The sequence below is a fragment of the Megalops cyprinoides genome, chromosome 6 (genome assembly GCF_013368585.1).
Source record: "Megalops cyprinoides isolate fMegCyp1 chromosome 6, fMegCyp1.pri, whole genome shotgun sequence".
NCBI classification, from domain to species: Eukaryota; Metazoa; Chordata; class Actinopteri; order Elopiformes; family Megalopidae; genus Megalops; species Megalops cyprinoides.
Window position 1 is genome coordinate 40,020,001 of NC_050588.1, and position 14,276 is coordinate 40,034,276.

General features: G+C 50.1%; 1 protein-coding gene across 1 annotated transcript in view; it reads right to left on the reverse strand.

Moving 5' to 3' along the window:
* lrrc38b (leucine rich repeat containing 38b) overlaps positions 1-4,187 on the reverse strand; it is a 17,460-nt gene extending 13,273 nt beyond the window's left edge. The window contains exon 1 of the mRNA XM_036532375.1: positions 3,541-4,187. Coding sequence (XP_036388268.1) covers positions 3,541-4,168 — 628 coding nt within the window. The 5' untranslated portion in view covers positions 4,169-4,187. The remainder of the gene's footprint in view (positions 1-3,540) is intronic.
* Positions 4,188-14,276: the final 10,089 nt, after the last annotated feature.

Consider the following 14,276-nt stretch of genomic DNA (forward strand, 5'->3'; position numbering starts at 1 on the left):
AAAAAAAAAAAACTGTCAAGACGCTTTGCTGATGCCACCATCATACACAAATTACATTTCACTGCTGCTGACACACCCACTAGCTGGCATTCCCATTTGCTGTCACACATCACCTGACACACCTGCTGGCTTTCTCCATTTGTGACAATGTGGTGACTTAGACACAGGGAACTAAGAATAGTAAAGCTAATCTGATGAAACACAACATCTCTTATTAAATAATTTCTGATGTGTCCAGCTGAAGTTCACAACTGCACTGTTGTGACACAATGAAAACTGTGCTCTTTGTGCACAACCAGCTTGTCAAAGCCAGGGGTTTGCAAACGGGTGTCATCAGAGATCCGAACGTGCGAGGGAAAACACCAGCTTCCTATGCCCTTATCCAATCCTTGAGCAAGGTAAAGCAACCAGAGGAACAGATCTGAAAAGTTAATTTCCTGCCCGCTTTTAACAGGTTACAATGTGCAGCAGTTAAGTTTATGTCCTATCGTAACTTCACCTGAGACTGCTTTACATTACAACGGCTTAGCAGACACTCCTGACCCTCTTACCAGAGATGCTTACACAGCTTAGAATCTTTTACATACATATTATCCACTTATTCAGGTCGATATTCCCTGAGGCAATTTGGATCAAGCACCTTTCTCAAAGGTACCACAGCAGTATCCCACCTGGGAATCAACCCAAAACTGAGATGGCTGCTTCTTTATGTCAGTGCAGTCCCCAGTGGCTATCCCTGTCCAAGCTCCTCCAGACTCCAAACTCCAGAGTCAAATGAGATGTAATGCAGATATTTTCAATGAACTAAACTTTTAACTAAACAAAACGCATTTGCAAAAACATAACAGCCTTCACATCTGCTTATGACCGGCTCCACCAAATATTGCGATGGCAGCAACACCACATTGGAGGTGCAATATGTCAGTCATAACAGTCAGATATTGTTTACAACAATGTTGATGAATGCCATAGCAGATATACTTAGCATGTATACTGCCGTTATGCATGTATATAAAAATACCCCAGCCAGAGCAGCAACACTCTTTTGGCCTTATTTTTCAGCTGCAGTCCTGTTTTTTGTTGCTACACAGACAGCCTCTCTGAAGTCATTTCAGGTGCGCTGCGGTGCCAGCCGTACTCTGTGGAGATTTGATTCAGGCTGCGGCCGTCTCTGTTTGGATGAGTCAGGGCTTTCTGTTTGTTGATGCCGTTTTCTGTCTGCTGATTCACAGCCCACAGTCCCTCATACATATGCATCGGCTGAGATTTCCTCTTTGTTTTGCTTGGAAGCGCTTCCAGAACCATGCGGTCTGCTTTCCAGGCGCTGTTCTCAGCTCAGCAGTCTGGGCTCACCGCGAGAAATCGCATGCCCCAAATAGAAGATGATGCTCTGAATTTGTTTTCACCGCGCTTATTAAAGGCCTGTTCCACCAACATGCTAGAATGAATATAAAAACATTATTCAATTGTACTGCCAATCAGACACACCTCTCAACAGCAGTCACCTCCCACGCAATTTGGAGTGTGTTCCCACCTCCGACCTGCACACAAAGGTCATGGCTGGTTATTTCAGGGTGGGAGACAGAGGCCAGACCTCCCTGGCTACGGCAGGTGGTGAACACTCACTGATATGGAAATAATGACTACGATGAGGTGGGGGCAGACGCATTCGTTAGAGTGGACTCGACGTTAGCGAGTCCATTTGGCAGGTGCTCTGGAAGCTTGGCACGGACACCAGCCTCTCATTTGCAGCAGCTGATGTTTGCTTGGCTTGTGTTTCCAGCGCAATGCATTATACAGAGAGTGGGGCTACACCTGAGACCTGTGATTAATGCATTCACGGCCACAGGGAGCGAGAGATCGTGCCAATTTATCAAGCTTTTTATCAACATTCACAAGCTTCTCTACAATGCAGGTCAGAAAATAAAAAGGCAAGAAAAGGAGAGATAAGGGAGAGAGAGAAAGAAGGAGAGAGAGTGAGAGTTTTTAAGAAAAGTGCACAGAGATGCTTATTGTTAAGTGCAATGCGATTTGAAGTACTGTAGCAGCTATGTATGTTTATGAATCTATTCACTCACATAAATATGAACTGTGATCAAATATCCATGCATTCGCCTGAGCATTTGTCTCAAAATAAAACGTGGAAAAAAAAGCATAAAAAGCAGCTGTCGGAGTGAACTACATTAACCCTGATCACTGTGCAGGAAGCCGGCAGGAGTATAAACATAGCAGGACCTCGTGAGGCTATCGCAGACTTTGCGCAATCAATTGCACTGCAGCAGAAATGCACCTCAGCGCCAGAACCCACTTTAATTGAGACATCACGACACGGGCGTGCAGCAGAACCCACGTGGTCATGTTACACTATCAGTCTGCACGACTGCAAATTACACGCACTCGAGTCCTATGCTAACTCTACAGAGACATCGGTACATATTAGCTTTGAGTTACTGAATATCGCGGTAAGTACAGTTCTGTAAACACTCCCAGCAAACATCCAAAACACAGAACACGGTTCTTCTCTCACAGACGGCACTTTCTGGTTCAGTCAGGATTCATCAAAAACGCAGAGCTCGCGATATAGCACTGTAACACTTACATCTGTCCTGTCTGTTGCAGAAAAGCCCAAACATCCTATCGTGGTTACCGCATTATTGCGTTGGACCAGTATATGCTACTGCCTTTGGATTCTAAGGACAGGTGGACAGAGGAATTGGCGTATCAATACCATATATAACCTGTAAAAATACAATGGAGCGCGATTGTTGGGGGGAAAACTCGATCCACAGCTGAGTGCAACAATTACATATTTAACAGTAACCAATAAATTTGAGTTGTATCCTTTAAAAGGAGGAAGGGGAGGTAAAGTAGTCCAACAATTTGCTACTCGTTTGTAGTGCGTGAGTGTTTACGCACGGAGTCATGGTAAAACTGCTGGCTGTTGCGTTGTTAGATTCCTATTTCGGCAGATTCTGTCGGTTTTTGTGAATCCTTTTGAGAAGATCGCGATGCTCTTGTGTTGTTTACAAAATGCACGCATTTTAAAAAACGGTCTCTGGCAGCCAGCGGACGGGGGAGCGCAAGCGAGGCAGACTGATATTTCCACGTCACACGAAGAGCCATCCGGCAGCCGCGTAATTTACGACCCGGGGAAAGGAGCTCAGACCTGGGGAGAGGGGAGACGCCAGCGCTTGACATGCCGGACACGTGGTCGTGGAACGAAAGTCACATTCCACAACAGAATGCTAAACGCCTGCACCCCATAAGTCAGAGAAGAAATTACCTTCTTTTTAAATGGCACAGACCTGCAAGACATTTGTCTTTCATCTCTCCCGAGAGTGGAGGGGTGGGAGAGGACAGTGCCGGATTTAGGATTCAGGAAGGAATTTAAAATAAATAAATAGGAATGCTATGTTTTTGACTGTAAAATGAAATTGATTAAAACAGCACAGTACTTTTCTTCAAAAAAATTAAGGACATGAAGGTTTTGTAGATGATGCATGAACACAAAGCTCGTAACTGCTGTGCAGGTGACCTTACCGTTTGGAAGCTTGTGTCTGTTCGCCATCAGCCAGGCAAACAGGTTGGCAAAGTTGCAGTTGCATACCCAGGGGTTGCCCTCCAGCCGGACCACCCTCAGGGAGGGCAGCTGGCTCAGGGCCCCCACCTTCAGGCCGGATAGGGCGTTGCGCTCGAGCTCCAGCTCTCGCAGGGAGGTCAGTCCCAGGAAGGCGTCCTCGTTCACCATGCTCAGGTGAGGGTTGTTGCCCAGACGCAGCTTGATCAGGCTGCGGGACTCCCCGAACGTCCCCTTGGGGATCTCCGTCAGGTTGTTGCTGCCCAGGTCCAGGAAGACGAGCCGGGAGGAGGGGCTGAGGGTGCCGGGCTCGATGCGGGACAGTGAGTTGTTCCGCAGGTCCAGATACACCAGGTCGCTGTACAGCACCAGGAAGTCGGCCGGGATGCGCGGGATCCAGTTATCGGACAGCAGGAGGCGGCGGACGTCCAGGGGGATGGCGTCCGGGAGGCGGGTAAGCCCACGGCCGCTGCAGTCCACTGTGTGCGGGTCCGGACACAGGCAGCTAGCGGGACAGTTTTCCCCCCGACACAACGAGGCGCAGGAGAGCAGGACGAGGAGGAGCTGGAGCCAGCAGACACATAGCAACATGGTCGAGTGGGAGAGAGGAGAGGGGGAAACAGGGACCAGGGGATCAGGGGCACGGGGGGAAGGGGAGGGGGGAGGGGTCAGAGGGTGGGAGATTAGGAGAGGGGAAAGGGGAGGTGGAAGGGGGTGCTCAGCGTATCAGCAAAGCCATCTTCTCCCTCCTGTGCTGACCGTCTAAAACAGCCCCAGCATCCAGCATCGAGAGAGAGAGAAGCCGAGCGCCGTTCTCCAGGAGATCATGAAGCAGGCAGCCTGGATCGAGTAGCAGACTGCTGGGTTTGAGCAGGGGAGGGGAGGAGGGAGGGAGAGGGTGAGCGAGAGCGTGACGGAGAGAGAGAGTGAGGGAGGGAGAGGGAGAGAGAGAGACAGAGAGGGAGAGAGAGAGAGTGAGGGAGGGAGAGAGAGGGAGAGTGAGGGAGGGAGAGAGAGAGCGAGAGAGAGAGGGAGAGAGAGAGAGAGAGAGGGAGAGGGACAGAGGCGGGAGAGCGAGGGAGGGAGGGGAGGGAGGGAAGATTAGCCTACAGGAGGTAAATAGACAGGAGCGAAGCGGCAACTCTGAAAGGCTGGGATCTGGGGGGGGGGGGTGGGGGGGCGGTGAGCAGGGGTCTCCCGTAAGCAGGAGTGGGCGGGGAGCCCTGAGGAGGGCCGTCTGTTTGCTGGGTTCCCCCACAGTGGAGCTGGGAGCTTTAATTAAAGAGGATGCCGGGGTCTCAGACACAGTGGGGTAGCAGGAGGGAGGGAGGGAGGGACGCTGGCAGGCCCTCATTTGTCCCTTGCGTGTGCTGGGACACCCCCGCCTCGCAGACCAGGGTGACGCTCACCCGAGGCAAGTGTACACCGACGCAGCCTGGAGGAGGGGAGAAAAGTTCCCAGAAATGTGGGGGCGAAGTGCACGGCAATCCCCTAAACAACCCCCCCCCCCTCAGTGTGGAGGCGGTGGGCTGAACACTCCGGAGTTCTGTTGCCATGGCGAAGATCTCTAAACAACCGAGGTGGAGGCGTCTGGATGCAGACAGCAGAAGCCGTGGTCACCTGACGGCCCGTCTCCAACCGTGAGACGATCTGCCATGTGCCGTGCTCCCCGCAGGACCAGGGGGGCGTGTGTGAATCACGTGGCTGATGTGTGATGTCACTTCCTGTCAACAATTCAGTTTTGCTTACCCTGAAGAGAAACAACCTGCCATTGTGTCACGTTCGCTGTGCCATCAGCCTCTCACTGCTACTCATCAGCGTGTGTGTAATATTAATCAGAGATGATGGCTGACACTTGGAAGTCATGCATCCGTTATTTTTGCAGAGAGCATGTGGCAGGTGTTTGTTTCTCCGTGGGAAAGGAGAATGAGCCTCCTTTCTCAAGACTGTTGTCTCCTGCAACAGAAGACCGTCAGCAAATGGAGCGATATTTCTGTCTGTTACATCACTGACATTCCAGACAGGAGCCTGTCAGGGACCTGTGGTGTTACACAATATGTCAGACAGTGGTCCTTATTCATCCCTGACAGGGGAGAAGGCTGTGACACTGGCTAACTGAGGTAAAAAACAAATGAATAAAATCTGCCCCAGCGCAACATGGCTGACGTCAGCGCTGTTAGTCAGTGCTGTTACACAACTGTGATGGAGTGAATTCTGCAGCCACTGCTGCCTGGGGGAGATAAGGGGGAGGGGGGGGGACTGTTCTGTTCTAATTAACCCCCCAACTACACCCCCCACCAAACCCCCCCAGCCCCACCCCACCAAACCACTTCCCCAACCTCCCACCTCCCCATTCTTCTTACCCTCATTGTGGGGTCAGTGTGAAGCCAATATCAATGCATTTGTAATGTACTCTAACGCTTATTATACTCATGATGTAGTCTCAAACTTACACTACAGCTTTATACTCATACTTTTCTACGCTGAGCCACTCCGCTCCTCTCCTCCCCTCACTGTGTATCAAATAGTTAAACTGATTCTGGTCGTCTTGTGAAGATTCTCTGAAATCTTGTTTTTTTTTAATCATCACTCTTGTAGTTAAATATCATCTCAATGCCCTACCAATGGAGACATTTTTTTTCTCTGACTCAGAGAAAGTTTGAAATCTTTAATCTGTGATTAGGGTCCTGTTATCTGGTAGATTTAATTACATATGAACGCATGCAAATGAAATCGGAGAAACAAACCCCTTTTTGTAGCACCAGAAAGAGCCGTACTGCTCCATCAGCCTCTGCCTGCCTACCTGTGGAAGGCAGGGACCCGCACAGGCTTCACCGGCCCGGTATACCCCAGCGAGAGGCTTTAATTGTGAATCTCATTTAGACATCTCCAGTGGGAGGGAAGGAGCTGGATAAATGAAACTAGACCAAGGTCACAGCACAGGGGGGAGGAAGGTGCTGTGGGCTATGAGAGACAGAAAGAACAAGACCGAGACAAAGGGAGACAGCGGTAGTGAGACATGTTTTACTTTTAAAAACCCTGTTTCATGAATGAGTCGGGCCAGGGCAAAGTTATCTTTGGTACACCGTTTTGTGGTAATTACTACGACAGGCCTGCTCTCTGAACGCACCGGGCCAGCGCCAAGCCCCACACAAAGGAACTGAGCAGGAAAGATAAGCTGATCTGAGATCAGGCTGCAGTCAGGCCTGTCTGTGAGGTAACAGAGGAAGGAGAAGGCCTCGCACAAAGGCTTCTTCAATTGCACCTCTGTCTCGCCGCTCCTTTTCCCGGGAGATACAGATCAACAGCTCAGCTGTTTGACAAGCTGGCCTCATTTATGCACGATCCACTCAGTTTTGAATGCAGAGCGTCGATACTACATTAATCTGTCAGAGGGGAAAGGGTGCCACTCACTCTACAATACAAGCACCGAGCTGTGGGGGGGTGTTTGAGGTGTTTCACTGTGAGGATTTATGATCTTTAATAACTCCATCTGTAAATCTGTCTCTGCCCCTCTCTTTGTAGGAAAATTTAGAACAGATTCACAGCCTAGGATGAAACTGCATGGGGGAGAACATCACTTTATCTACAGTGTTATTGTGTCATAAATGGAAGTGGGTCATAAAGCAAATATTAGTCTTGCACAGCAACACAATGATATTTATATCATGCAATGATGTTTATACAATATTTCAAGCTGAAACTGGTATTGAACTGAAGCTACGTCTCAGACTGCTGAACTTGCAAAAGAACAAATTGCCTTTTTCCCATTATGTGGGGATTAGGTGAAGAGATGGTTCATTGTGCTACACTGCAGTACTAACACACACACAGCCTCATCCTCTTCTGTAAGTGTAGCCCATATGTATACAGCAGGGGGATTAGAGTGTACAAATTGAAAAAGGGGGATTTTTCCAGTGAGAATCCCTGCAAGCGAGGGGTGGAATAAAATCCCCTTCACGCCACACGGATGAGCAGAAAGGAAGCGTGTCACTTCCTCTCTCCTCCCTCTGTCCATCTGAGCTGCCTGAGTAATCGCTCGCCAGCTCAGAGTGAAATCAGAGGACTGAGAAGATTTTGCTAAACAGAGAGGTCTCGGCATTCAGATGCATCCTGAGCATCACCCAGAATAAGGAGGCCCCTGTTCCTCACAGGCCGGGGGGGGTTCCTCACAGGCAGGGGGGGGTTCCTCACAGGCAGGGAGGGGTTCCTCACAGGCCGGGGGGGGGTTCCTCACAGGCAGGGGGGACAGGCAGTCCTGTTGATGGATGATCGTTCCCTCTCTGCGTCCCCCGTCCTGGCTTCCTGCTTCCAGGAGAGAGCTGGAATCAGACACAGGCCCTCTTACAGGGCGGGGGGATGGGGCTTAAATCTCATTTCAAATAAAGTTATGATGATTACCATAATGCTGTTACCATGGCATTGCTGTCATCAGGTTGAATAATTCATAACCCATATCCAGTCTCATCTGAGAGTACGGCTCTGATTGGCTTGTGGAAAAACAGCTGTGGAAACGCAGAAAGGGTCAGAAGAGCACTGTGGAGCGGCGTGGCCGGGCTGGCCTTGACTGGCCATTCAGCACAGGATCGGTATGTTTAAAAACAGAAAGACTACGAAGGGTTTTCTCTGCCATCGGAGAGAGTTCCTCCTTCCCTGACTCATTACACCACACTTCTGCACTCAACAAATCTGCATTCAGCCTGGATTTACCATGAAAGCTTCCATCAAGGTGCATTGTACCTTCATGTACAGAGTCAGATCTGTTTTGTGCCCCAAGGACAAACCACACAAAATATAGGAATGGACACAAGAGCAGTGGAGACACAGAATAGGAGTAAAACAGTGGCAGGAGAAAGTGGGAGTGAAAGAGTTTTCCATCAAAGGTCAAAGGTCACCTGGAATGTTAGCATCGGCCCTCATACACTGAAATGTATCGATACATCTGTAGTTTGAGATGGAACAGTCTCTATTCCATTGCAGTTTCTACAAACACAAACACTCAGCTAAATAAGTGTAACTCAGAGCTGATACACACATGATTCCACTGCACTCAGCCCATTAACCGTCAGGATTAAGACTCGTGTCAAATCGCCAAAGTAATTAACAACGCGGATGAACTTCCTACACACTGTCAGAGCTTACACTGCTGTTGAACACTATGTGACGGACACCGCCACCCCCCACCCCCTCACTCCAGCTTTACTGAGGGAACCGTACTCTGGGGGGAGTGCGATGAACCAAGTCTGCCTGTCAGGACTGAGTGTCAGAGAACAGCCTTATCGTCATGTGCTAGCACTGATGCAAAAATAATTACAGCACACCAAGCATCTTGTGATGCTAATGAAGTTATCTCACCCTGGATACAGCTCAGGGGGTGTGTGTGTAAGAAAGACAGAAAGAGAGTGACTGAGAGTCAGAGAGAGAGGGTGTACATGTGTGTTTATGTGTGCAGAGTTATCTGTTGTATAATATATTTGACAACAAATATGGTTTTGCAATATCACATAGAATTATTATAGGAGCATGCATACTGTTACATACATGAGGGAATGCTATTTTTGTTATATTCGCACTATAGTGTGACTATATGTTACGAAAATATTAATTAGCAGTTGGATTTTCATACCTTGTTTCAGGAAACTCTGATCCCGGGGGAACCTGTAGAGGGCTGGTCAGAGAGGCTGAGGTTTCCACAGCCTTTACAAACGGTTTAAAAAAAGGTTGAATGGAACACTTAAACACTCACCCTGTCATTGACCGCGGACGTGAGGAGATGCTGAAGGACTGCGGAGTGAGGAGCCCGTCTCCGCCTCACAGCCGCATCACACCGGCCGTTTGCAGATTAATGAGGATCCTGCAGGAGAGGTTCTGCTCAACAAGCCCCTGGCACAATTAGCGAGCTGTGAGAGACATCCGCATCGATACGGACACCAATCACCCCTCGCTCCTGCCCGCCTCGGTCGGAGGGTAATTACTCTCCCTCTCTGCTGGGGGGTGGGGAGGGAGGGTGTTTCAGCTCCACGCCGGCCGTCAAATTGCAGGAGACGGACAGCCCTGTGCACACAGGCGGGGGGGACAGGGGCGTGGCAGAGGGGACGGGGTGCTGAGGGAGGGGGGCATGGTTTTGGGTAGAGATGTCCTCCTCCATCCTTAGGTCAGTCCACGGCAAGGGAGAGGGACCTGTTTCCCTCAGTGCGGCTCAACAGGAGCTGGTTAATAAATGATGAATGGCAGGCCTGGCGGGTGGCCAGCTCTGCGGGACGGGGGTGAGCTGGGGGGGGTAACTGCGTGGTGTCCAAGCACTGTCACGGCGTGGGGGGGTGTGAATGTCACCTCACTCTGCCTCAGCCTTGGTAAACACGCATGGCAGACATTCAAGACGCAGGGGCAGCTGTCCCGGCCTAAGCCGGCCTAAGCTCCCTGTCGGCAGGTGAGTATTTGGGACCGTGTACACGCCGAACTGGGACAGAGGGGGTACAGGGACAAGGGCAGGTTTGGGGGGGACAGCGGGGAGTAGGAGATGTTTTTGGGGGTGATAAAGGAAGGAATAAGGAATAAAGGACTCTAGTTTCGACAGCAGAAGCCTGGAGCGGCCGGCGACAGACACAGATCTGGAATCTGGAATCCCTGTGTCCTTTGAGCAGTGTGTAATGAGAGATTAGCTCCTGTGTTACAACACAAAGCCATACATTAAGCGCAGCCACCAGGCTTAGCTCTGCTGTCTGCTCCCCATACACAGCGATCGGGAGAATCAGCAGGAAATATCGCATGGCTGACAGCATCTTTGTGCTCTTTAAATGCCTCACCTCCCTGGTTGGATGTGAAGCAGCGGTATAGCAGACCTGATCCTTCCCTCCAATCATCTCCCACACCAGGTGCAGCCTAACGTGGCTTCGTCCAGTCAGAAAATTGCATTATATTACATTATGTTGTTGTCATTTAGCAGACATCCTTATCCAGAGAGACTTACTATTTTTATCCTTTTATACCGCTGGATATTTACTGAGGCAATTGGGGGTTAAGCGCCTTGCCCAAGAGTACAGCAGCAGTGCCTCAGCAGGGAATAAAACCTGCAACTTCTTGGTTATGAGCCCTGCTCTTCACCGCTACACCACACCGCTGCACTGAGCTGGCACATCACCACTCCGATGTTACTCTTCACATTCACTCTCCTAGACTCCTCATGGAGGAGAAGGTGAACCGAACAGGTGGATGAATTCAGTCCGACTATCTGTTCATCGTGTAGGAGAACAGTGTGTAAATGCTGTAAGAAACTGTTCCCCTCTACCTACAGCACTGCCCTGACACCACAGATATCCACTTAGACCTGCCATTAAAGAGAATATGCTCTTCAGGGGGACCATCTGGCATCTGCTCCCTGCTAGAGTGGAAACAGGATTAGATATTTTCCTAATGACTATGAAAAATGCAACATCACCTGACCTGTTGGTGTTTGTGAGAGGATTATTATTTTTTATTGTAAGCACATTAAATGAGCACCACTGAGAGTGAGTCTCCAGGATTCACTTAAAGCTGATTACTGAGGTGTAAGCACATTTTAAGACACAAAAATGTAGGTTGCCGATTTATGAAAATACAGATATTTCAATAACCCACTGTACAGTAAGTACACATTTAGTAAGCATTTAGTGTGATGCGCTCATTACAGATTATACTTCACCTCTAGCCCTCCTGTGCATCAATAAATCATAAATGACAGAGAGCAGCAGTTTGAAGCTGAGCTGTCCCTCTTATCTGATTTGAATGGCCAGCAGGCAGGAAGTCCACAGATTGCATACTCTAACAGGACAGATCAGTGTCTAATTCCCAGTTTCTGTGGAGGGTGGCTGGAAATCTGGGCTGAGAAGAACACCTGTCTTTGGACAGTGTGTACTCTTACAGGTATATCAGAGGACTTGAGAGTTCCCAGCTCCAAGCTGAACCAAGCCCCAGTCAGCTGGGTCTGCCCTGGTCAGATGGGGGTACCCCAGACCTTGGGCACCTGGGGGTACCTCATGGGGAATGCTGACAGGGGCCCCAGGAGAGTCTGCAGGGGAAAGGTCTGAGGCCAGCTGACATACAGGGCCACGCCCTTCAAACGCATCACACCTCACAGGGCCACGCCCTTCAAATGCATCACACCTCACAGAGGCGGGGTGGGCTGGATGTGAGCAGGGACTGACACTGTGATCCCAGCCCTGGAAATTATGAGACGGTCACCACCCCTGTCCTCTCCTCCTCTCCTCTGAGAGAATTATGTTTTCATTACTTTTTCATAACTACATACCTTTAATGGTGTAGTTTTTCTTTTTCATTTTGCTGATTCAGATTGTGTCTGTGTTGCTTTGCACACTGTTTACGGTGCAGGATTTTTATATGGGCACTGAGGGTGATATGATGAGAACGGATGCTACATGCATCTCATCTCATCCTGTGGCAATGGAACTCAAATAGTACCATTTTAGCGACATACAGAAGTTCCCTGCTTTGAGTGAGGGGGGGGGGGGGTCAGGGTTTGACCCATGACTCTAGTCAGGTTACTGGCGGGTCAGGCCCCTCAGACAGCAGCCCCTCCCCGCCGGAGCGGCCCCCCTCAGCTCGCCCTCCTCCCGGCTGTCACCCCAGTGTCTGCAGACTGCTGAATCCTACGCTTCTCGCTGTGCCGTCTGGGTCAGAGACGCTCCGGTTTGGGCTCCTCGGAGGTGTCGGCTCGCTGCAGTGTAACCAGGCTGACAGTTTTCCGCGGTAACCGAGGAGATAACGGAGGAGTCAGGCCGCAATCAGCAAACGCTGTCATTTGCAGCCAAGCTGTCACTTCTGTTTCCCTCGATCAGAGGAGGCATCCGGACCGAGGAGCGGCTTGGTAACCCCCTCCCCCCCGACGCATGGAAACCCTGTCAGAGCTGTGGAGAGGGGTCTCATCACCAGGACACAGCGTAACATGGCGGTTTCCCTGCCCCTCTCTCCCGCTGTGGGAGGAGGTGTTTATGAGAGGGTGACCCACTGACTCTACCCCACAGGTATCAGATCAGCCTGTGTACTCTCCTTCTCCTGTATCAGGTTCAGCAGCTCCACCCACACTCTCACAGCTCACAGACCACGGCACATCGGCATTGTGGAGAAAGGCTCTCTCCGCTTAATGCAGGGTTTTACTCAGCATGGCACCACTATTGGAAAAAAATTCTAAAAAACATTTTTAAAAAAGTAGAGCAGCTGAAACAGACATGAGAGGAGCAGAGCATTAGGCCCTGCTGCCTTTTACCCCAAATCTATGAGGTGGACCAGGAGAGTCATGTCAGCCTGAATTCTGACAACCTGATGGTTCTGAAGGAAATGGGTCAAATCAGCAAATTTCATACGGACACAGAGAAGTATTTTTCCACACAGTCAGTGGTGAGTTATTACTGCACGGAGGAGTTAGCCAGGCTGTGCAGTGGAGCCAGAGGGTTATGGTTGTCTCAGAATCTGTTTGTATATTATTATTAATATCATTATTACTATAACTACTGCTATTATATTGATGTAGTTTTGTATTGATGTTCTTTTTTCACGTGAATGTTGTATTTGTTTTTGATTCATAAGAAGTTCCATGTCACAGACCACACCCCCTCAGCTCTTTGACCTTTGACCCTGGGGTTGAGGAGTGACACATTGCAGGCGTTTAAGGACGTTTCTGCTGCTCTCTGTCTGACTGTGGGGACACAGAAGAGCTGTCTGCTCTGGCTCGTCAGAGCACACTGATACGCACACATACACACACACACACACACACACACACACACACACAGACACACGTGCACACACACACACACACACACACACACACACAGACACACACACACACACACAGACACACACACACACACACAGACACACGTGCACACACACACACACACACACACACACACACACACACACAGACACACGCACGCGCACACACACACACACACACACACACACACACACACACACACACACACACACACAGAGCACACTGACACACACACACAAGCCGATGACAAAACAAAGGGTCCAAACAGAGCCAGCAGCTTCCAGTTTGGGTCTTTAAATCACCGTGGGCCCGCAGAAGCAATGCAGAAACCCAATGGCAGAAGGCCCTGTGCAGCTGTGTGGTAATGACAGGCAGTTTGTCGTGCAGACTTACAGAAAGCTGTTTCTGCAGAGAATGTATGCTGAACATACAGGGAAGCCCTTGGTAACACATTTTAACTATGCAAAAGAAGAAGCCATTTCTGTAGTGATTTTTACAGCGATCTTTAGTATTGGCTGCTTGACCTGAGTAAGCAGAAGGGCAGACGCAGCAGCCCGAGCCACCCATCCCCTCGGCAACGCCACGGAGGACAGAGAGATTGACAGCCACTGTTCCCGTGGCGATGGGCCTAATTAAGCCCTGTCAGCTGGTGTGGGATTGATTGGCCGAGTCCGTGGCAGAGGGAAGGAGTGGTGCTGAGAATCCCGCCTGCTCACCCCGGGATCCGACCCGCTCCAAAAGCGCAGGGCCCTCCCCAGCACAGCACCCCTCCCCAGCACAGCACCCCCCCCCCCCAACACAGCACCCCCCCCAGGAGTCAGAGGAGTCAGGCACAGAGAGCACACACATCATTAGGCCTGCCTGAGACCCCATCATGCATCACACCTCTCAATATGCACCCCATGCCTTTAATTCAAAGCATCTTTA